At 39.7% G+C, this 23,330-nt stretch overlaps 1 protein-coding gene across 1 annotated transcript in view; it reads right to left on the bottom strand.

The window, feature by feature from the left end:
- Positions 1 to 23,330, bottom strand: part of LOC126483634 (dedicator of cytokinesis protein 9) — a 344,753-nt gene that overhangs the window by 292,648 nt on the left and 28,775 nt on the right. The window contains exons 2-6 of the mRNA XM_050106687.1: positions 19,136 to 19,252; positions 18,870 to 19,042; positions 17,973 to 18,042; positions 4,138 to 4,265; positions 1,937 to 2,039 (exon numbers count right to left, since the gene is read on the bottom strand). Of these exons, the coding sequence (XP_049962644.1) occupies positions 1,937 to 2,039; positions 4,138 to 4,265; positions 17,973 to 18,042; positions 18,870 to 19,042; positions 19,136 to 19,252 (591 nt within the window). The remainder of the gene's footprint in view (positions 1 to 1,936; positions 2,040 to 4,137; positions 4,266 to 17,972; positions 18,043 to 18,869; positions 19,043 to 19,135; positions 19,253 to 23,330) is intronic.

Raw genomic sequence — 23,330 nt, forward strand, 5'->3', positions numbered from 1 at the left:
CTCCCAATAAATCCAGTATTTCCACAACACACGAGTCAAGTGTAGAAAGCCTGCCACCTAGTTGCAGAACAGGTGAAGCTATAATTGTAGCAGAGCCACTCTTTCTGTCAACTTAACAGTTAAACTGTAGTTATGCTAGCACTGAAGAAGAGGAAGGAGAGAGATGCACCTCAAAGTATTGTCTAATTGAACTTCATTGTAAGTTTAGTGTTGCGGCCTATATTTGAGATTTACTTCTTACTATAATCTCTTTTCAAAAGTTAAGGTGAAGCCCAATTTCACACATGGCCTACAATCAAGTACATATGATAAGTAGCAAAACTAACAAGCAAACCACTGTTGTGAGTTCAGTACAAAGGCTTGAATAAGACTGGGAGATGCAAATCTATCTAGAAGTTGATTTTATCAATGAAAAGAAACAATTTTTGAAAATATAACTGGATAGGTAAAAAATCTACTCACCAAACAATGACTGGAGAAAATATACATGAAAGTTAAGGAAATGTGGAAGCTTTCGGAGGCACGCCTTCAACCCTCCTACCAGAAGGAGCAACTCACTCTGAAAACTTTCACATTTCATTAACTTTCACGTGTTTCTTCTCCTGCTGCTGCATGGTGAGTAGATTTTTTATCCAACCAATCACATTACAGAAAGTGATTACAATATCTGTGGACTCTGAAGAAATATATCATGAAAGGAAGTAAAGGTAGAAGAAAAGAAGGAATACAGAAAGAAGGGTTACAATCTTAAGTCTCTCTGATGTCAAAGTACTAGCACAGTCAGAAAAGGAATTGGGAAAGAAATAAACTCAGCTGCAGTCTTCTCAAAATTATCACAGCATTCTCCCGAAGAGACCTCACAAACAGCAGGCCAGAAAAGGATCTGAACCACACTACTCCTAAATACATGGAAACTGTCTTACACTCTGCATCATATCAGCCATAAGAAAATGACGACACAGACTGAGATGTAAGTGTTGGATGTATCTGGAATAGATAATAAAATAACAGGATAGCACAGCCATGACACTGGAATTTTTCTTTACAATCTCACCCAATTTTAATCTCACAGATAACGCCAGGGACTGCTTGGGTCAGCAGGTTAAAAGTAGCAATCAACATCCCTGAAATTTGGTAGCTCTAAAATGGCACACCCAAAAAAATTGCAGACTCCATTAATCACCCAGCTGAGACTGTTATTTAGGCTAATGACAGTGTTACAGGGTATTAGCCTGATGTCTTCTAGGAACAACAAATTTTTTGTGTTGTGTGCTTACATATGCTATAGACATTTGAATAAAGAATCATCAAAAGCAAAAAGAAAATAAGTTTCTAAAGCAGACTCAATTATCAAACGAATAGCAGTATATTGCATCTTAGACAAAATAATGAGATATACCAGTCATTTTACAAGTTCTCAATCATTATAAAAGGAGAAAAAAATATTTACTATGAGCACAAGGGAAAAATTTAACCAAACCCCTAATTTCCAAGAAAGGAGAAAAATGTTATTTCTGGAAACATAAGAAGTTCACACTATACAGAATAACTCAGAACTATATAAGGAAATAAGCCAGATGATGTCTCGGGAAACATAATAGTAAAGAAGGGTATGCCTAACAAGAAACATCAATTTTCTTCCCCTTCTGAAATTATGATAGATCACCCAATATACCACAATGCACAATGATGTCCTTCATTTGAGATGTACTCTTCCATAGTTTAACTGAGAATAAATTAACAATTCTCGTGGTTTAGTTTTCACTTAATTTGCATTGTACTCAGCAACTACACCATTTTCTGGAAAGAATTATTAGATAGAACAGCATCTCAAAACTTTGAATCAAACAAAGGTCTCAAATAAAAATTGTTAGAAACTAATAATGATCAATACCAGAAACGCATACAACTAAATTGATCGTTGAAATTTTCTTACCCTAACAACTTCTGTACAAAAATCCATAACAATTGTTGCTTTTGCTTCAGTCTCCTTTTCATCCTTGTGCAGTTCTAAAATATATGTCCCATCAACTTCTTGCCTGTAAAATAAATACACATATATCGCAATAACCATTATGTTGTGTAACATAAATACTAATGCATGACAACTTTCATGCTGAAACATTGTCAAATGACTTTAAAATTACATAAACAGTTGTTAACTTTTGACAGTAAATGATGGCAGAATATACAAGAACTCAGATAGGTGCATAGTATCAAGCTTTAGTGCCAGCAATGACATAGGTGTATCTTTTGGCTTTTATGGCTTTATGCCACGTGCAATTACTGCAAAACAATTTTCCTACTAAATGCAGTGACACTACCTTATTTTCTTTCACACAAGCGTAAAATAATTATCAATGACATTCACAGCATATCACTGATTGCCAGTACATCAGAACCAATGAAAACACATCTTTTAAAATTCTTGTTTTCAGGAGAATATGGAGAAGGTTAGCTATCAAGGAAAAAGTCAACCCCGCATCAAGGGGCAAAAAGAATCTCACTTGATATGCTACACTTTTACAGTCACATACACTTCATAGTTCAATCACATTAAAAATTATCAAATTTAATGTTAATTTCTCTTGTTATTTTTTCCCCTATAATTGCTCTTTATTATTCTCGCAGTCGTGATTTATTAAACCAGTAAAATCACTAGTGAATGCTTAATTATAGATGCACCATGTCAGAATGTATTTAGCATTATCACTACCATTTTTAACAGAGAAATTAATCACTGCCATTAGTCACAATTATAACTCTGTCAGTGTATACGTGTGAGTTGCTTTACATACAATAGTGATACCTCATGGCCATGGAGGTGTGAGTGAATATGTTGTAATAGGCTATCAATTCAATCAACACTTATTAAATTAACAGTTACTGTTTGGTTTAATTAGATTTATATGATGTAATTCTGGTGAAGAACTAAGTATACTCATATTCATTGCCCATCATACTGCGTCAACATAGGGGTAACATTCCCTTTAAACACAGCATGATTGTTTTATTTGGGTTTATCAAGTTTAGACTGCTGAGTAAACTGTTACCTCATATCAATTCTCATCAGCATCACCAAATAATTCTGAAAATATCATTATTTCATAATCTTTCAATTGTTCATACTTAGACCAAATGCCTGACTGATTTACAGACTCAGTTCAGCAATTATTTCCAGTTTCCGTGACCTTGTGACACAAAAGCAACCTTAACAGTACCTATTACTCATGGTGCTTTTAATCAACTTCTATGTTTTTCATCAATTTCTTTTATTATTTTTTCTCCTAAGGAATAAATAACATGAAAGACAATTAACACTTTGGTGTAGTCTCTATGTGCAGTTATCTTTCTTCACATCTCCGTTTTACTACTTTGAACTAGTGCCTGCAAAAAATATGTTTTCCCGTGTTCTGCAAACTTGTTTACATTTGTTTTCAATTGTCCACCAGTGGAGTGACTGTAAAAATTCCAGTTTCTTCGTAAAACACTTCCCTGCACAATGACATCTGTCTATGCTATTTCCATGTTACTTTATCCTCACAAGCTGAGTCCTGAAAACCTCATTACCCAGGCACAGACAATCATGAACTACATCTCTGTCATATAATTTTATTCAGTAATTCTAAATTAATATTGAGCAAATCTCTTTCTTTTACTTTGTTATAAATGTTTATACCCTTATACTGTGGATTTTAAGCATCAAGTTTTAAACATAGGGTAGGCAATATAAAATTATGTTGACTCCTGTAATCAGGCTGAAATTGATTTGCTACAAATAAATCACGGTTACTGTGAACAAAGATAATCAATTCATGGATGCACAGTTAGAGAACACTTAATTTCTCCACCATCAAGTTTTCCTGCACACACTGATCCAGCAAATTTAGGGTTTTGTGAACAGTAATGTGTTCTGTTGTAGTTTAAATGTGTATAAACAGAAGCTGTGAACATTGGTACAAAGGAAAAGTAGACAGCTCACACCCAGCAGGCATTCAGCAAAGGTAAGCAAGAAGATAAGAGTTTCTCAGGCTTTGGCACCAGCAATTAATGCTGTTTTTCATTGAGTGGTCTGTTTTACACTTGAAATATGTATGAACTACTTTTTAAATACTGCAAACTTAAATAAGTACATACCTCAAGTAACAGTAACGTCGCTTGAAGGATTTAGATCCTAGATTGACAAACATGCGATCACTCCCTGTTTCTGGGCCTTTCATCAAATAGCCCTGTTTTGTGATGCCATCTGCTTTTAATGCTGAATCCTGAAATTTATGGAAAAATTCATTTCAACTGATGTGATTCTGATGATAGTTTATGAGAAAATTTTGCAGTAATAGCAAGTAATGCAATAATCTATATAAGAATGAGGTACTGGATGAGTTTTAAATTACTTCCAGCAATTTCTTTAATTGTAAAATGAAATGGATTACTGACAAGAATTGTTACACACACTTAAGACATAACGTGCATCACATATCATTGCTGTTAACTATTTGCTCAATTTGCATAAAATGTTCGCAATTGTTCGACAACATTAAATGATAATCACTCCATAAGTAAAATGGAAAGGATGGATGGCTGGACTGATTGGGGTTAAAGCGACCAAACGACAAGGTCATCGGTGCCTCAATCGTCTGTGTGTCAAGCCAGGAATAGTCCCCAAGAGACCGAGAACACAGATGACAAGTACACTACTGGCCATTAAAATTGCTACACAAAGAAGAAATGCAGATGATAAACGGGTATTCATCGGACAGATATATTATACCAGAACTTACATGTGATTACATTTTCACGCAATTTGAGTGCATAGATCCTGAGAAATCAGTACCCAGTACAACCACCTCTGGCCGTAATAACGGCCTTGATACGCCTGGGCACTGAGTCAAACAGAGCCTGGATGGCGTGTACAGGTACAGCTGCCCATGCAGTTTCAACACAATACCACAGTTCATCAAGAGTAGTGACTGGCGTATTGTGGCGAGCCAGTAGCCCGGCCACCATTGACCAGATGTTTTCATTTGGTGAGAGATCTGGAGAATGTGCTGGCCAGAGCAGCAGTCGAACATTTTCTGTATCCAGAAAGGCCCGTACAGGGCCTACAACATGCGGTTGTGCATTATCCTGCTGAAATGTAGGGTTTCGCAGGGATCGAATGAAGGGTAGATCCACGAGTTGTAACACATCTGAAATGTAACGTCCACTGTTCAAAGTGCCGTCAATGCGAACAAGAGGTGACCAAGATGTGTAACCAATGGAACCCCATACCATGACGATGGGTAATACGCCAGTATGGTGATGACGAATACACACTTCCAATGTGCGTTCAGCACGATGTCGCCAAACACGGATGTGACTATCATGATGCTGTAAACAGAACCTGGATTCATCTGAAAAAATGACGTTTTGCCATTCGTGCACCCAGGTTCGTCATTGAGTACACCATCGCAGGCGCTCCTGTCTGTGATGCAGCATCAAGTGTAACCGCAGCCGTGGTCTCCGAGCTGATAGTCCATGCTGCTGCAAACGTTGTCGAACTGCTCGTGCAGATGGTTGTTGTCTTGCAAATGTCCCCATCTGTTGACTCAGGGATCGAGACGTGGCTGCACAATCTGTTGCAGCCATGCAGATAAGACGCCTGTCATCTCGACTGCTAGTGATACGAGGCCGTTGGGATCCAGCACGGCGTTCTGTATTACCCTCCTGAACCCACCGATTCCATATTCTGCTAACAGTCATTGGATCTCAACCAACGCGGGCAGCAATGTCGCAATACAATAAACCGCAATCGCGATAGGCTACTATCCGACCTTTATCAAAGTCGGAAACGTGATGGTACGCATTTCTCCTCCTTACACGAGGCATCACAACATTTCATCAGGCAACGCCGGTCAACTGCTGTTTGTGTATGAGAAATCGGTTGGAAACGTTCCTCATGTCAGCACATTGTAGGTGTAGCCACCGGCGCCAACCTTGTGTGAATGCTCTGAAGAGGTAGTCATTTGCATATCACAGCATCTTCTTCCTGTCGGTTAACTTTCACGTCTGCAGCACGTCATCTTCGTGGTGTAGCAATTTTAATGGCCAGTAGTGTACCAATGAACTCAACTGTTCCCGAGAATCAAGAAAACCAAGAGACAGGTGCAAGTATAAGTGAGGGAGGGAGGGGTAAAAGGATGAAGGTGGGTGACTCGCCCCACCCATAAATCAGCTAGAGGACTCCAAGGTTCATTACGCAACAGCAGGTGCACCCTCTGCATCTGACCGGTGCTTCCACACCCTCCATTACCACAAGAAAGCTAGCAACACGGGGTAGTGGATAAAATTTTAGGAAACAGAACAACAATGATGAGGCAGTAAACCAACAAAAGATGTAAAAGAATAACAAGAATTAAAAAAGTAGGAAGGGCAGGAACCACACTGGACCACCAAGCAAGGGCAGCAATAGGTGGGTGCCCTGGGTCGGAGCAGGCGACAGAGCACCCCTCCAGTCCCTCATGCGACCAATGAGGCTAATATACCCAATGTCACTGACAGGAGTAGAAACTACTTTCATGGGCAAAACGTACAAAATCAGATTACTAGCAAGTTTAAGATTTCACAGTAAGGTGGCCAAATTAGGGCAGTCCAGTAGGGTGTGAGCCACTGAGAGATTGGTTCCACCCCAGCAGTGGGGTGCACCATCATGTCAGAAATGTGGCCACGGGCAAGTCAAATGTGGCCAACGCAAAGCTGACAGAGAACAGTACTGTTTGTCGGCGACAAGTTGACTATTGGCATGGTGGCTCTCAGGAATGGCCGTGCCACCACATTATGAGTGCTGAAGGGAGAGGAGCGCCGCCACCCACGTTTTGTGCTTAACACGAAATCTGAGGCAGCACTTGCAGAAATATTGCCCACTTACGTGACACTTCCATCAGACCCACTTAAGTGACACTTCCATCAGATTGGAAATCACCTAATTTGTTGAAATATTCATGCTCAAGAGTTTTAGCTACAACTTACGTTACATTTATTTATCGCAAGTAATGAAAAAGAAAGTAGATGAATGTACAACTTATGACACTATGAATCTAAAGCCAAAAACTGATTTCTGGAATCTGTTTGCACATTGCATTTATTAAACACAGCACAGCATAAAGTGTAATTAACTGTGCCTGAAAGAACTGTCAAAATGATGTTCACTGAAGATCACTGTCATTTACGTTTGATTCAAAAAAAAAAAAAAATCCTTCATCATCATCATCATAGGTCGAGGGCATGGTACTGATGGAATCAATGACCTTTACCATTATTCCATCTCGTGTCCAGTGCTCTTGCTCCAGCTGCTACACTGCAATAACGTTGGCAATCCTGAGCAGCAACTGAATGGAAAGCAGCATTAACAAGATTCTGCAGTCTTTCATTTGACACGTCACCAGTGACATTGTTCTCCCTGAAATTGCATTTTATGTTGGCCCATGACAGTTTCATCGGATTTAGATCACAGTTGTAGGGTGGTAAATGGACTATTTTGCAGCCTTTACTCTCAGCGATTTTATCCACAATGTACACTTTCATGGCTAGTTTGTTTTCCTTTTTAGGCAACAGTTCATTCTTCCTCCTTGAGTCATTGTTTATTTGCCTGTCTCAGAAGCACTCTAACATCGTAATCCTCTAATCATACCTATTAGGCATTTTGCCGAACTTCCTGTCATGGTATGATGCATTACCCATACAATCACAGAATGTGGTAGGATATAGGAATCACCATATCTGCAAACACCCCTCCCTCCTCCCTCGACATCTATTAGTATCGTCAACTTCAAGAAATTCCCAAGATAGTGAAAACAGTTTCTTGCATGAAAGCTCCTGACAAACTAAAACTTTGTGCCAGATTGGGTTCCCAGGTTCATGTCTCAGTCTGGCACACAGTTTTAATTTGTCAGGAAGCTTCAAATCAGCACACACTCTGCTGTAAGGTAAAACTTCGTTCTAATTTCTTGCACCTTGCTGCAAATACTTGCCGAATTGGTCATTTTATGAAAGTTTTTCTCAAACTTACAGAAGTTGTGTGTGTTCAGTATTGTGCAAAAATGTCAGTGTTAAAAATGAAAAAGGCGAAACAAATGTACCACTGCAACCCACATATAATAAGAACCACAAGTCAAGGAAGTGCAAAATGAGTTGACCAATCAATTTGTTTTGCCAGAAGTGGATTTTTGATGATTTTTTTAGCGTTACCATAAACATAAATGCATTACATTTATGATATACGCAGCAAGGACTGCTTGCAAAAACTGAAGAGTAATTAAAAAGCAGTTTCTCGATGAGATACCATGCCGCAGTGTTTCCTGTTGACGACGATGAGATACCATGCTGCAGTGTTTCCTGTTAACGAATATTTGATTATGCAGGGGACAAGAGATGTTCGAAATTTGCATACGACATCCTCAAAGTTTTTAATCTACATGAAATGCTCTGATTATAGTTAAATGAACAGTCTCTTGGTAACACCAATAAGTAGCTCTCGAACATTTTTGTCTATTTTTTTTTATTTTTGTGTTTCATCATGATTTTTATTCATTAACAATATTACAGTAACAGAGAAGACTGCTTTGGTTTTTAAAAACAACTGCACTTCTGCAACAACTATGTGCAGAAAGTTCCTAAAAAAAACTTGCCCCAGTGATTTGAACAAGTAAACTTGAGTAAGATTTTGTTGTAGTGTAAACACCTCAACAAGTACTTACAGAAGTACTTGCTATATAGTAAATACAAGCCTTTTGTAGTACTTCGCATCTAGGGACAGCGTGATGTTGGCAGCGTTCAGAGACAAATGAATACCTTTCAAGTGATGATTTTCTCCACTTCTAGCAGCACTAGTGCAATCTTCAAGTTATTGTGGCCAAACAGTTGATTCTCTGCGAAAAGCACGAAGGGAAGAATGCCACTTTGTCATGGTCTCCTTTACGGTTCACAGTTTACTCAGAAAAACCGTAGCAGTAGCACACCAGTTTGTGTTACAAGCCTCAAACAACTGATGGAGTAGAGTCATTCGAAGGTCCCGTTTTGGTACCCCCATTTCCAAAGTCAGCATTCTAGTAGCCAACTTGGACCAAGTTAGCATGTTCATTTCCTGGGATCCCAATGTGACCTGTGGTCGAAAGATGACTGTCCAGCTTGGTGGAGGCCACCAAGAAGATCTTGGATAGTCACAACCAATGGGTGTCGAAGGTAGCACTGGTGAATAGCCTGAAGACTACTCGGGGAGTCACTGACAATTAAGAATGTCTCGGCAGTGCAAGAATGAACATGGCTGAGGGCTCAATTGATGGAAACGAATAAACTGCACCCAATTGTCAGGGAGCATAATTGACTGGACCCTGCAGGTATTTAGGCAAACTTGCTTCATCAGTTGACTGTAGAGCCACCTCCAAACCCAGAAATGGATCAAGGACAGGCAGAAAGTGGCAGCAAGAAACCATAGGATTAACACAGTCTTTTGCTCTGAATGACAGATCGAGACAGGTTTGAGGACAAGGTCGACTCCGTAGGAGGTATACATGATTGCTTCCTAATAAAAGGGGACAGTGGAGGTAGCTGGAGTTGAGAGCAGAGACCCTGTATGTGAACTGCAATCGCAATTCCAGCACTGGACCTGTTTTGTGGTCTCCCTACTAGGAAAAAAAGACAAAGTAGTTTGGATTCTCAGTGGTGCAGTGAATGTGTATCGCATAAGTGAGCAGCAGTTGTTGGAATCTGATTTGTAGAGGGGAAGGAGGGTACACCCTAGCCTCCACAAGTAGGCTTCTTGCAGGGCTGGTTGATCAAAAGGCACCTGTTGCAAATTGGACCCCACACTGGTGTATTGGGTCCTGCATCTGCAATGCTGATGGTGATGCTGACCCATATGCCAAACTCCCATGGCCAAGACGGGACAGGTTCAGAGCTTTGTAGGGATGCAAGAGTGTAGAGTGGTCAGCGTCCCAGCTGGTGTTACTGAGGTAGCAAAGAGTATTAAGGTGTGAACAGCATGTTTGCTTTGCACAGATGGGGAAGCCATGTCAACTGTGCATCAGAGACCAGTCCTAAAAAGTGATAAGACTCCATCACATTGACTAACTGCTTGTCAAGGTAAAATTCAGGGTGTGGATGGACAGTATGACAGTGACTGAAGTGTGTGATGCATGACTTAGCAGCCGAAAACTGAAAGTCGTGGGTGACAGCCCAGACTGCACAGTTCATATATCACCTTGAAGTTAGCACTCAGCAACACTCAGGGTAGAGGAGCAATAGTAAAAGCAAAAAATTGTCAACACACAGAAAGGGCTCCAAAGCTGCAGCCAGAACACTGATAGCTGCTAGAAAAAGGGGCACACTCAATACAGAGCTCTGAGGGACCCCATTATACTGCATTTTGGGGGAGAGGGGGGGGGGGGGGGGGCACCTTGGGAAGCATCAACTTGAGCCCAGAATGTACAGCGTGACAAGAGTTTCACAAATACATCAGGAGTGGGCCCCAGAGGCCCCACTCATGTAAGGTAACGAGGACGTGGTGGCTCTACACGGAGTCGTCAGCCTATTCCATGTCAAAGAAGACAAGTGATAAGACGTAGACACAGGACAAAAACTGATTGGGTAGCAGACTCCAAACAAACTGTCAGCAGAAGAAGAGCCTTAGCGAAAACTGCCCTGGGACAGAGCCAAGACACTGAGACTCAAGGTACCAATACAGCTGCTGGATCACCATACATCTCAGTAGCCTGCAGAGAACATTAGTGGGATAATTGGGCCACAGCTCTCTCTCTAAATGGGGTGTTCACCCATCTCAGTACCGGGAAAATCACACTTTCTCGCCTTCCAGACAGGAACTAACCTTCATTCCATACATGGTTGAAAATGACAAGAATATGACATTGACAATACACTGATAAGTGTCTGAGCATCTGGCATTGGATGTGGTAAGTACCTGGAACTGTGTTGGGGTAAAGGATTAGGGCACTGAGGAATTCCAACTCACTGAACGGAGCATTAGGTATATGGCTTCAGGTGACATGTTGTGGAAGGTAAGTGAATTCATTCCACCTACTGTTTGAGGATTCGAAATGCAGGGTGATAATTATCAGACATAGAGGCTCGAGCATAATGCAAAGCAAAATATTTAGTGACAGTACCTAGGTCAGTGTTGACACCATCATTCAGAGAGATACGAGGAACACCTGTAAGGGACTGGTGACAACAGAGGCATCGAATCTTCACCAAAACCTGTGAGGGAGCGGTTCATGGTCCAATGTCAGGAACATAGCATTTCCAGTATTCTCGTTTCTGTTGCTTTATGAAGTGGCAAACCTGGGCATGGAGCCACTGAAAGCAATGTGCAGCATCAATGGATGTCACTAATGGCTTTGGGCAGCCTGTCTGTGATCCCTAATGACCACAGTGATTTCAAGGGTCAATGAAGGTACTCTTTTCAGACATGGAAGTCCTGAGGAAGAGGAGATCAATAAGTCAGCTGCAAACAGAATTTCTCCACTTTCACTTTGGTGAGCCACACCATGTGGCAGTGTGCTAAGAGGTGATGGTAGAGGAAAGGAATCCCAATCAGTTTTGTTAAGTTCCCCTCTGGCTGGACCCCCATGCAAGTGACATCAAGGAAGGGTCAAGACAATCAGAAATTGATCACCGTAAAATGTAAACTTTCATGACTGGAAATGTCCCATTTCATAAAATGTTGTGGGCTCTTATGTCATGGTCGAATGGCTTTCACATTTAAATCTAGTGTTTCATCCCCATCTGCAGAGGACGTTTTCAAATGTGCACCAGCCTCCCACCATGGGGTGACAGCAACAATGAGTGACAGCAACTGACAAAGGCCAATTGCACTTGAGTAATCAACACATGTGAAGTCACACCACTTCGTGGGAGCAAGAGTAAAAATGAAATTTTGCTGCAGTCAGTAGCAATCCTAGGTGTAAATCAGACACTCAAGGAAGTTACAAACCCCATTGGAAATGTTCTCTGCAGATGAGGACAAAACATTGGATTGAAATGTGGTATCCATTCAACCATAGCATAACAATGCAGAATATTTTATTTATTGTAAAATGATGACTGTCACACTGGTCATCATGGACTCCCCAATGGAAGGAGGGGAGAACAAGTGGGCTGCAAACGGAAAAATCAATGGCTGAGTAAGACCCATATGCCACACAAAGGTGAGTGGAAATTCCAGTATTCAAGGGCCAAATACTGAGCTGTGCAAGCAAGTTTTTGATAGCTTTATGGTGGTGAGTAGACATAGTTCCAGCCCACAAGGTGCTGTGGGCATTAAAGTCACCAAATATTGGAACTCTGGGGAAGCTGAGTAAACAGTGCAGACAATACATTCTAGGACATTTCATTGTCGGGAAGAAGACACACATCACAGATGGTAAATTCCACAGACATCCTCACATGAACAGCCACAGCCTCCAAAGTTGTATCGAGTGGCACATGTTCACAATGGACAAGAGTCCAGAACATATGTGCAAAAACCACCAGACACTCTAAAGTCAGCACGATTAAAACAGCCCCAATAGGCACAAAGGCTAGGGATCCGCATTGCTGGGAACCAAGTTTCCTGGAGAGCAATGCAAAAAACAGAGGAAACGCATAAGAGATGATGAAACTCAGCCATGTGGTGCAAATAACTGCTACAATTCCACTGGGTGATTACGCTATCAGTATTCTGTGGGGGCACAAAGGAACCAAGGAGGCAGGCCATGTCTCAGGGCTGATTGCTGCCACCGGTTGTGAGGAGATGGCATCAAGACACATTGGTTGCAAACCACAGAGAGAGAGAGAGAGAGAGAGAGAGAGAGAGAGAGAGAGAGAGAGAGAGTGTGTGTGTGTGTGTGTGTGCAAGGAGGGGCATTTGGGGCCACTATGGACATTATCTTGGAAACAGAGGCAGAGGCAGAACATGCAGAGCCCGGTGGCATCGGGCCCACCGAATTCCCTTTGCAGAGAACTACTTCTTGCCCTTCTTCAGCTTAGATGATTTCAATGTATGCAAGGACTTGTCTGCCTCAGAGTCTGGGATAAAAGAGGAACACCAAGTCATATGACCTGCTCCTTCTGCCGTTGGCTGGCATCTGGTTGCACATCAGCAGATTTTTGGGAAGGGAGTGTCCCAAATGACCCCATCCTGGAGGGGTGCATTACTTCTCCATCATTCTTGGGAGCTTCCAGCCTTGATACTAACAGTGTGATCCCTGCATGGTAAGGGAGCTACCACTGTGCAGGTATTTGATGACCCCCACCACAATGGCTAATGTGGAATATAAGCCACATTGGAAATCTGGAAAATAAACAGCAGGTCAAACCCAACTTTGGGGAGAATATAGTTAAGAAAAGTTGTAGAATGCTGGAAGATATACCAAAACTAAGCATAATTGGCACCAAGAAGACCATAGTGTAATAGTAGATGGATAGACTTGCAGCAAGGAAAGGGAAATAGCACTACAATGGACAGAACCACGTGGTGGCCAAGCACATACTCACAAAAGAGATGTGAGCCCCATCGGAGTAAAACTAGAAAGGTACATCGTTTCAAATTCTTTCATAAAAAGTATAATATCGTAGTCATCTTACAAAGTTTCTATCTACAAACTAGGAGGGCTGTTCAAGAAGTATCACACATAATTTTTTATTGCTGAAACCAAAAATGGTATTGCACACACTCTTTGTGTTTGCAGGCATACAGTGTGTGACTCCCCCCCCCCGCCCACGAGTGTAACAGTGTAGCTTTCAACAAACGACCACGTGTAAGGCGTAGTTGTCAGATTTTGTGTTGTGGGCAAAATGACAGAAAAAGTGGAACAACATTATGCATCAAATTGTTTTTAAGCTTACCAGTTTTCAAGCTGAAGCAATCCACAAGATTCGACAAATGTTTGAAGATGAAGCAATGAGTACCAGACAGTGAAGAGTGAAGCACATTCACTTAGGCCCTCAACATCAGCAAATGAGGCTGTTATTAATCATGTAAGGATCATGGTAATGTAGGACAGACAAATCAAGATTAGATAAGTTGCAGATGAGGTTAAAATTAGTATTGGATGCGTTCAATCCGTTTTAATGAAACATTTGGACCTCAGGAGAATTTTAGCAAAATCTGTGTTAAAGGTGAGCAGAAGCAACTTTGTTTGGAGATCGCACAGCACATGCTGATACTGTGAACAGTAATCTCAACTTTCTTCACACAGGGCTCACTGGTGACGAGTCCTGGGCTTATGGTTGTTACGACCTAGAAACAAAGTTCCAGTCATTGTAATGGAAGCATCCATCATCCCTGACACCCAAAACAGCAACACGCACCCACAGCAAAGTGACAGTCATTCTGACTGTCTTTTCTGACTTCAATGGCACGGTCCATCATGAGTACGGCCCAGAAGGAACTAACGTTAATAAGGAGTACTACCAAAAGGTTCTGCATCACCTCTGTAAAGCAGTGAGATGGACTTGAGGACAGCAGGCAGTTGGCACCTTCACCACAATAATGCACTTGCTCATTGTTCTCAATTAACTCAAAGTTTTTTGGTGAAACACAACACAGCCTGTGGTTTGTCAGCCTCCCTACTCTCGTGACCTAGCAATGAGTGACTCCTGGCTTTCCCCTAAACAAAAAAAAAGACACTGAAAGGAACCAGAGTACAGAACTAGGAACACATTATACAGAATTCGGTGGAGCAGCTGTGCGCCCTACCAAATGAGACTTTCCAACAATGCTTCTAGCATTGGGAGATGTGTGTAGAACCAGAAGGGCACTACTCTGAAGGTGACTAGTGTCAAACATTTGTATTTCAATAAAGACAGATTTTATAAATAAGAGTTGGATGTTTTCTGAACAGCCCTCATATTAACGGAGTCAAATAAAATTTCTTGAGCTTTGAATACATAATACACAGACAATGTCTTCAAGCATTAGCAACACACATTATTATTCAGACTTTTTCCTTCTTGTTAATGTCTTACAAACCCAGCATTTTCTGTTGGCATATTGTCTCCTCTTCAACAAGATACTTATATAATTTCCTGAGGCCAATGTCAACTTTCGTGGTAGATCACAACATTGCACAGCACCAGGGTTCAAATTCAGAACACACAGAGTTCTGCCAATTCTCCTTTATGAAGTGTAAACCATAAAGTATCTTGCGCTTTCCTGCATTTGTTCTGATAAATTTCCACAACTTGTACCCATAATAACTTAGTTGTAGTTTAAGAATTAGTTACATAATTAAATCTCTAACTTTGCAAAAGAGGTGTGCACTGTAACAAAATTAGCAGTTAGATGTGGGCACAAAATTAGGCCACCCCCTTTTCTGGTTACAAACAGATAATGTGACTTACCCAAGCAGGAAAATGAACTCTTATGACACTTCTGGTGCTAAAAAATCTTTCCTGTTTTACAAAATTCCACAGAAGCTATCATAAATATTTTACAGCACCAGAGCCCATGTGGAAAAAAGATGGAAAAGAAAATGACTTAAGCACAATTTAAGCATCCATGCTAGAAAAAACTCTCATTCTGCAGTTTAGAAAAAGAATGTGTCAGAGGGCTGTGTCGTATACTAGAGGCCACACAGCTCTCACTGAAAATGAGATAAGAGGGAATTTGCAATGGATTGTGGACTGCCCCCTCCACACCACCTGTTGGACTGCAAAGGTATAAAGTAGATTTTATTTGATATTATTCTTTAAGAAGTCCCTGTCATTATAACCAACTTATCAAGACAGGAAGCTACTTTTCAAACAAACTTTTTACTGTTTAAAGGCACAACATACACAAACATTTATTGAATTACTACATTGCAAAGGACTAATCTAAATGAGTTCAAATTTGTAAGACGAGTAGCAGAGTGACGATATGTGACAGACTGCTGAACATAGTCCACATACTGCCACATCCTACCCCCTTCTCCCTCACCTTAACTTATTTGAGTGGAAAGATCACCGTTATGCCAAGCCTAGTCAGTGAAAGGCTGTCAAACAAAGAGAAAATGTGAAATTAAGTGCCAGTAAGCCTCAATGATACTGAATGATGCCATATCGACATATGAGTTAGTACTGAAAGGTTGGAATGATCAGGCACCAGGAAATGACTTCATCATATCATGACATTGTGGCTTATAAGGACAGTCTGCTACACACAATGTGCATGTAAAACCAGTAAATGTGTGGCTTTGACTGGTGGCATGCATGCACTTGCATTGGTTTTCACTGTTCAGAAACCATTAAAAAGAAAAAAGCAGACTGTAATGGTCACTTTGTCATGTTTTTGGCATATTAAGTGACAAATCAGCTTTCCTGAATGAGACCTGCTTTAACCTGCTCTATAGTAGTGACTGCATAATGTTAACTACTGCACAGGTGACTACAACATGTCAGCCTGCATTTTTGAGTAGCTTATCACACAGATGCCAAGAAGGAGTGTTAAGGACACTTTTGGATGCATCATACTTCCTTCAATCCCACAATCTTAACTCCAACTATTATGTAACAGAAGCAAAGTATTGCCCCTCCCAAAGACAACTTCACATGCAATCTTATGGAAGTACAATGCTTAGCCACGTGCGGTGTGGGTGTCCAAACAAACAAGAGAACTCTGATCAGCTTCAGATCAGGCCTCATTTAGCTAGTGGTAGGGTCCATATGGAATAGTGGGTTAGCTAGTGTACAGGTAACCATTCAGCTCAGCCGTATTCCTATGAGATACATCTGTCATTTAAGTGGAAAAATGTTATCCTGGGGAAATAAAAGGATCCTTTTGCTGGTAAACAAATTGAGTTTCACTATGTTGTCATGATATGTGAAACTTAATAATCTTGCGATATTAACTTTACCTAATGCACTAAGATCAAATATATTTTTTGTTTGTTTATAATTTGTTTTTTATTATTTTATTAATGCATTAATATGTACTAGAACATTCACTCCCCCTGTACCCCGTGCATCACAGTTCCCAAATAATAAACATAGAAAACAAAAAAGTGCATTGCCAACATCACATCCATAATCCAACTCTTTTCATACACTTTCATACTAAATTTCCTCATAGACTCACTTTTTCTACCACCACCTATAGCCTTTTGACTTAAAGAGTAGTAATTGTAACTAAATTGAATATATTAATGTTTCATATATGAAATTGGACTGCTTCGATATATTGAACCACAGCACTACAGGACCGATACATCAACAGCTGCTAAAAAATCCCCCATACTCTACTTGTACCCCATACTCTACTTGTAAATCTTTAGAGAGTGTTTCATCTTTTCCTACGTCTGACTCAGGTGAAATATTCTAGCAACTTGAAACACTCACTTTCTCCTCAACAGATCTATTCGAAAAGAGCCTCTCTGGCAACACCTAGAGAATTTGCCATGTTGCTTGCACAATGCTTTATATGCTGTGAGTAAGACAACATGCTCAGTGTCAGCAAGGATACAGCCATACCAGAGCATGCACAGTCAGAAACAGTCAGCTGCATCCCTTCTATGAGTTGGATCGTAATGCGGCTGACCATCATTTCAGCACTCGATGCTGGTTTCTAGTTATCGCAGAGTGAGAGAGCTACAAAACATGTTTTTGTCCATTTTATTTGAATGACAGCACACATTCAAAGAAAAATGGTCTAATTTTTGAACAATTTCCAGCTCACATTTGAAGAGGAATGGTGCAATTTCTGTGCAATTTCCAGCTTGCATTCAAAGATAAATGGCATAATCTTAGCGCAACATTGGTAGTGTGCTATAGCAAGTGATCATCGGCCGCCACTGCCAACTTCTCTTCTGAAAATTATATCACATTCACGATTTATACTGAGTACCGTAATAACTATGATAGTTCTAAGACCTTCTTGTCAACAGTTACTGAATAAGTAATAAAATATGTACTGTTTGGCCATGATTTTTAGATACTCTAAAGTTATAAATACTAGGCCCTACCTCATCAATTTGATCTGCATCTGTATCCACTTCATACACCTCATCTTTCAGTTCCTCCGATTTTAGAATTCTGTAAAACAAAAGTGATTAAAAGTTCTCATAAAAAATGGTAAAATTAGTACAAACAGAATATGTTTAACCATGTACAGTTTTACTAGTCCCTTTAAATAATGAATCAGGGAGTAGAAAAAAGGTGTGCTTCACATACAATGTGGTCAATATAGGAAAGAAGAATGTAACTAGTTGTGACTGCTGGATGATAATATTAAGGAACAACAAATATAAATACTACATGATGTGAACTGCACTTAAAACAAGTATTTGACATATTACTCATCTCTGACACTTGACATTCTGAAAAAATATCAAGAAGTCGATGAGTGCAGTTCTTAGCATCCTCTGACATTACTGAACCAATATAATTGACAAAATACATGTTTGCTTTAGCTTTTAAGAAAATACAAGTAATTTTTATTATGAAAAGACACAAAAATGTTCCAGGAATTCTATTAAATGGATACTTCATAAATGAGAGAGAAATGGCTAATATTCTGGGAACATCATTACCCACATGACAAATGTTTTCCATGATTAATCTACAGCAAATTTACGAAATGCAAGCTACATACTTAAGTTCTCATTTAAATGAATTAGTTCAGTAAATGATACCAAGACACCGGCAGTCTCGTATTTGACTATTGTTCCTTCATTGTTTATTGTTTGAAAGAATAACAGAACGGTAATAATATCTAATATTGTCTTTACACACAGCATGTGATGTGTGTAGTATTGTTAATAACACGTGTAGGAATTCAATAATAATGTCATCAATCTACAGGTAACCACTCATTATTACAAAAACTTCATAAGATCCAATATATAAAAAATAACACTCACTTAGGTAACTCAAGGTATGTTCCAGAATATGCACTGTATTTGTAATGGATCAGATTCCAGTTACAAGTATAACTTTTCAAACATTCTCGTGTAAACAAACAGCAATCTGATGTTTCATAGTTTACAGGCACACTATGGTTAGTTGTCCTGTATCGTCTAGGAAGCACAACTTGCTAAAACAAAACAAGATAGCAAAGGAAACTAAGTAATTCAGCACTAATTCCCACGATTCAACAACATGTATTAAAGCTAAGTTTATTACTTACAGACACATCATCAGCAGGATAAAGTAATAGTTCTCGCTGAGGATCGTTTTGGAGAAGTGTCTTGTTTTTTAAAATGAAAGTTTCAAAATCTATTGGGTCAACCAACTGAGGCTTGTTCTAAAATCAAGAGCACAGAACATCAACCATAAATATATGTTTTCATTAAAGCATTAAACAAAATTATAAAATAAATAAGGACAAATCTTTGATCTGTGTACTTACAACAGAAACTCCATATTTGCAACAAAACCACATATGCTGTAACAAGACACATGATGGATAAAGTTATAAACAGGAAAGAAATACATAACCTACTAGTACAAACACTGACAGCACAAAACAAAGAAGGAACCAAAACACTCACTAATTCCACACTGATCAAGGAGTTTACACATCATTTGCAAATTTCATGATCTGCTGCCACTTTGTTCTATCTGACACTGCTTCACTGCACACAGTGTTATCCACTCCCAGATTTCAGCTTTTTTTTTTTTTCAATTCCTATAACAGCCTTGTATCTGGGTGTTTTACCAGTCTGCAGCTATTCGGGCCATCTCTTCTCTCAATTACTGCAGTGCACTCTAGCCAAAGCACTCCATTTCCTTCAATTTTCTTTACAACAATATTTTTTAACTATAAATTTTCTTCTTATTACAAATTCCGTAGCTTAATTTGATTCTCAGTGGCTTCCTGGTTATAACCACACCATGGCTTATATACGAGGGTAATCCCAAAAGTAAGGTCTCCTATTTTTTTTATAAGTACATAGACCTGTTTATTTCTACAATGGTTTACATCAGTTTACAGCTTGAACATTTAGCTATTTTTCGACATAATCACCATTTTTATCAATGCATTTTTGTAGATGCTGTGGCAGTTTTTGTATGCTCATGTCATACCAGCTTGCCGCCATGCTGTTCAGAAAGTTATGAGCCTCTTCTTTCACCTCGTCGTCGGAGCTGAGTCGCTGGAACCACAATTAACGCTGACAGGTACTGTGAGAGACTGAAAAAACTCAAACGGGAAATTCAGAAATGGAGAAGAGGAATGTTGAACAAGGGCGTACACATTCTCCATGACAACGCTCGCCCACACATCGCTCAGCAAACCGTTGCTCTCCTGCAACAGTTTGAGTGGAACATAATCACCCACCCACGCTATAGTCCTGACTTGACACCCAGTGTCCATCACCTGTTCCCTAGGTTAAAAGAACATTTGGCCAGAAAGCGATTCAGCTCTACAAAAATACATCGACAGAAATGGCGATTATGTCGAAAAATAGTTCAATGTTCATGCTGTATACTGATATAAACCATTGTAAAAATAAACAGGTCTATGTACTTACAAAAAAATAGGAGACCTTACTTTTGGGATTACCCTTGTATATTTTTCACCACAATGCATTCAAACATTATTAGCTTCTCTCTTTTTTTGATAGCTTCATGATATTGAAATGACATGGAAGGTTCTTTGTTTAAATTTTATTGGCATAATAAATATGTCCTTCAAACTGCACCAGGACTGTGATCCACATATTGTCAATAACATTTTCTTCATTAGCTTGTCTGTTTTTTGTTATTTCTCTAATCTGTTTCAACTGTTCCATTATTATTTCCCATTCTTTTTGGTTTCATCATCCTGATTTTTGCTTCACCACTCTTCAGTCCCAATATTCAGTGCATTCCCCATAACACTCCCAATTTTTTCACCAATTACTGATTTCTGTAATAATCCTGTCTTCCCAATGCAATAATCGTTTACTGTTTTCATTTCTTTTTCAACACCAGAATAAAATTAGGAAACACAACTGATACAACCTCATCCAGTGAGTTGTCAGTTATTATCTTCAGTTAATCAGCTAGTATTCTACAGAATTTAACATTTTCATTACTTCATTTAGTATGTCTCTTGATGATTAACATATATCTTACGGTATCCTCATTCCTTTCATTATACTGTAGAGAGGTTTCTGGATGCAGTAGATCATCTTCGTGATGATGGGTTGATCTAATGCAAAATCATGTCTTACAGACTTCAAACAATGGCGAAATAGTCACAAATATATGCTAAAAGATGCCCAGACAATGTATTTAGCGCCTTAAAACCAGACAGAGTTCATGGGAAAATATGATCTGCTTAGTACCAAAATGATAGGAAACCTAAACTTATACATAGGGACAGGAGGATGGTTATCTCTGATTTGATGAATACTGCTGAGAAAATGACTACTGAACTTAATACGCATCTGGAGGGCACAGTGTGAAGAAAATGTTTCATCTACATCTACATCATATTCCACAAACTACCTAATGTTGTGTGATGGAGGGTACTTTTTGTATGACTAACTGAGCCCTCCAACCCTGTTCCAATCGCGAACAGCACATGGGAAGAATGATTGTAAGCCTCTGTATTGGCTCTAATTTCTCAAATTTTCTCCTCATTGTCATTATGCGAGACATGTGGGGGGAAGCAATATGTTGTCTGACTCTTCTGGGGAAAGTGTTCCGTCAAAATTTCAGTGTAGTAAATCTCTCTCTGATGCACAATGCCTCTCTTGTAACGTCTGCCAATAAAGTTTGTTGAGCATCTCCATAACGCTCTCTCGTGCCAACTAAATGACCCCATGATGAAATGTGCCACTCTTCATTGGATCTTCTTTATCTCTTCTTTCAGTCCTATCTGGTAGGGATTCTAGATACATGAACAATACTCAAGAATCATTCGAACAAGCGCCTTATAAGCCACTTCCTCCATGGATGAGCTACATTTCCTTAAGTTTCTTCCTACGAATCTGAGTCCAGCATCTGCTTTTCCCATTACTTGTTTTATGTGGTCATTCCACTTAAGGTCACTCTGGATAATTATTCCTAGATCTTTTATGGCAGATACTGTTTCCAGAGGTCTGTCATCAATAGTGTAGCTATACAGTAACGGATTTCCTCTCCTATATATGGGCAAAAATGTTATATTTATTTAGTTCAGGTCATCTGCCAGAGCCTGCACCATTCATCAATTCTCGGGAGGTCATTCCAAAAATCATTACTATCTTCTGGTGTTGCTACTTTGTTACAGATAACTGCATCATCTTTGAAGAGCCTTAGAGAGCATCCAATGCTCTCTACTAGATCATTTATATAAGCTGTCAACAGTAATGATCCTCTCTTACTTCCTTGGTGCACTCCGGCAGTTACCTCCATATCTGTTGATTTTGTTTCATTAAGAACAATGTGTTGAGTTCTGTCTGCAAGGAAGTCTTGAATTCAGTCACAAATCTGCTCTGATACTCGATAAGCTCATATTTTTTTCACTAAATGTCAGTGCAGGATGGAGTCAAATGCCTTCCTGAAGTCAAGAAACATGGCATCAACCTGAGCGCAATTCTCTACAATGCTGCGGATCTGATGGAGGAAGAGAGTGAGATGAGTTTTGCATGATCTTTTTTTTATAGGGGACATTTTTCTTCTCCAAGAATATCTAATTCTTGAGCATAAAACATGTTCCATAATTTTACAACAAATTGATGTCAATGATATTGGCCTATAATTGTATCCATCCATCCTATGGGCCTTCTTAAAAATGGGAGTAACCTGCACTTTCTTCCAGTCATTACTGCCAGCAAGGGAAAAAGTTCTTTTGCATAATCTCTGTAGAATCTTATAATTATCTCATCTGGTTGGATGGTTGATTTGGGAGAGGGGACCAAACAGTGATGTCATCGGTCCCATCAGATTAGAGGAGAATGGGGAAGGAAAGCCGGTGTGCCCTTTCAAAGGAACCATTTCGACATTTGCCTGAAGCAATTTAGGGAAATCACAGAAAACCTACATCAGGATGGTCAGATGCAGGTTTGAACCGTTGTTCTCCCAAATGCGAGTCCAGTGTGCTAACCTCACTCCGTCTCATCTAGTCCTGATACCTTTCCACTACTAACGATTGTTGTTGTTTTTCTATTCCGCTATTGGTTATCTCAATATCTGCCGTTGTAATGTTGGTATGACAATTGAAAGGTGGGACCATGTTACAGTCTTCCATGGTGAAACGATTTCGGAAGACCAAATCCAGTATTTCGGCTTTCTCTCGGTTATCTTCCATTTCAGTGCCAGTATGGTAATTGAGAGAATGAATAGATGATTTTGACCCACTTACTGATTTTATAGATGATCAAAACCTCTTAGGGCTTTTATTCAGATCGGTT

Source organism: Schistocerca serialis, chromosome 6, assembly GCF_023864345.2.
Source record: "Schistocerca serialis cubense isolate TAMUIC-IGC-003099 chromosome 6, iqSchSeri2.2, whole genome shotgun sequence".
NCBI classification, from domain to species: domain Eukaryota; kingdom Metazoa; phylum Arthropoda; class Insecta; order Orthoptera; family Acrididae; genus Schistocerca; species Schistocerca serialis.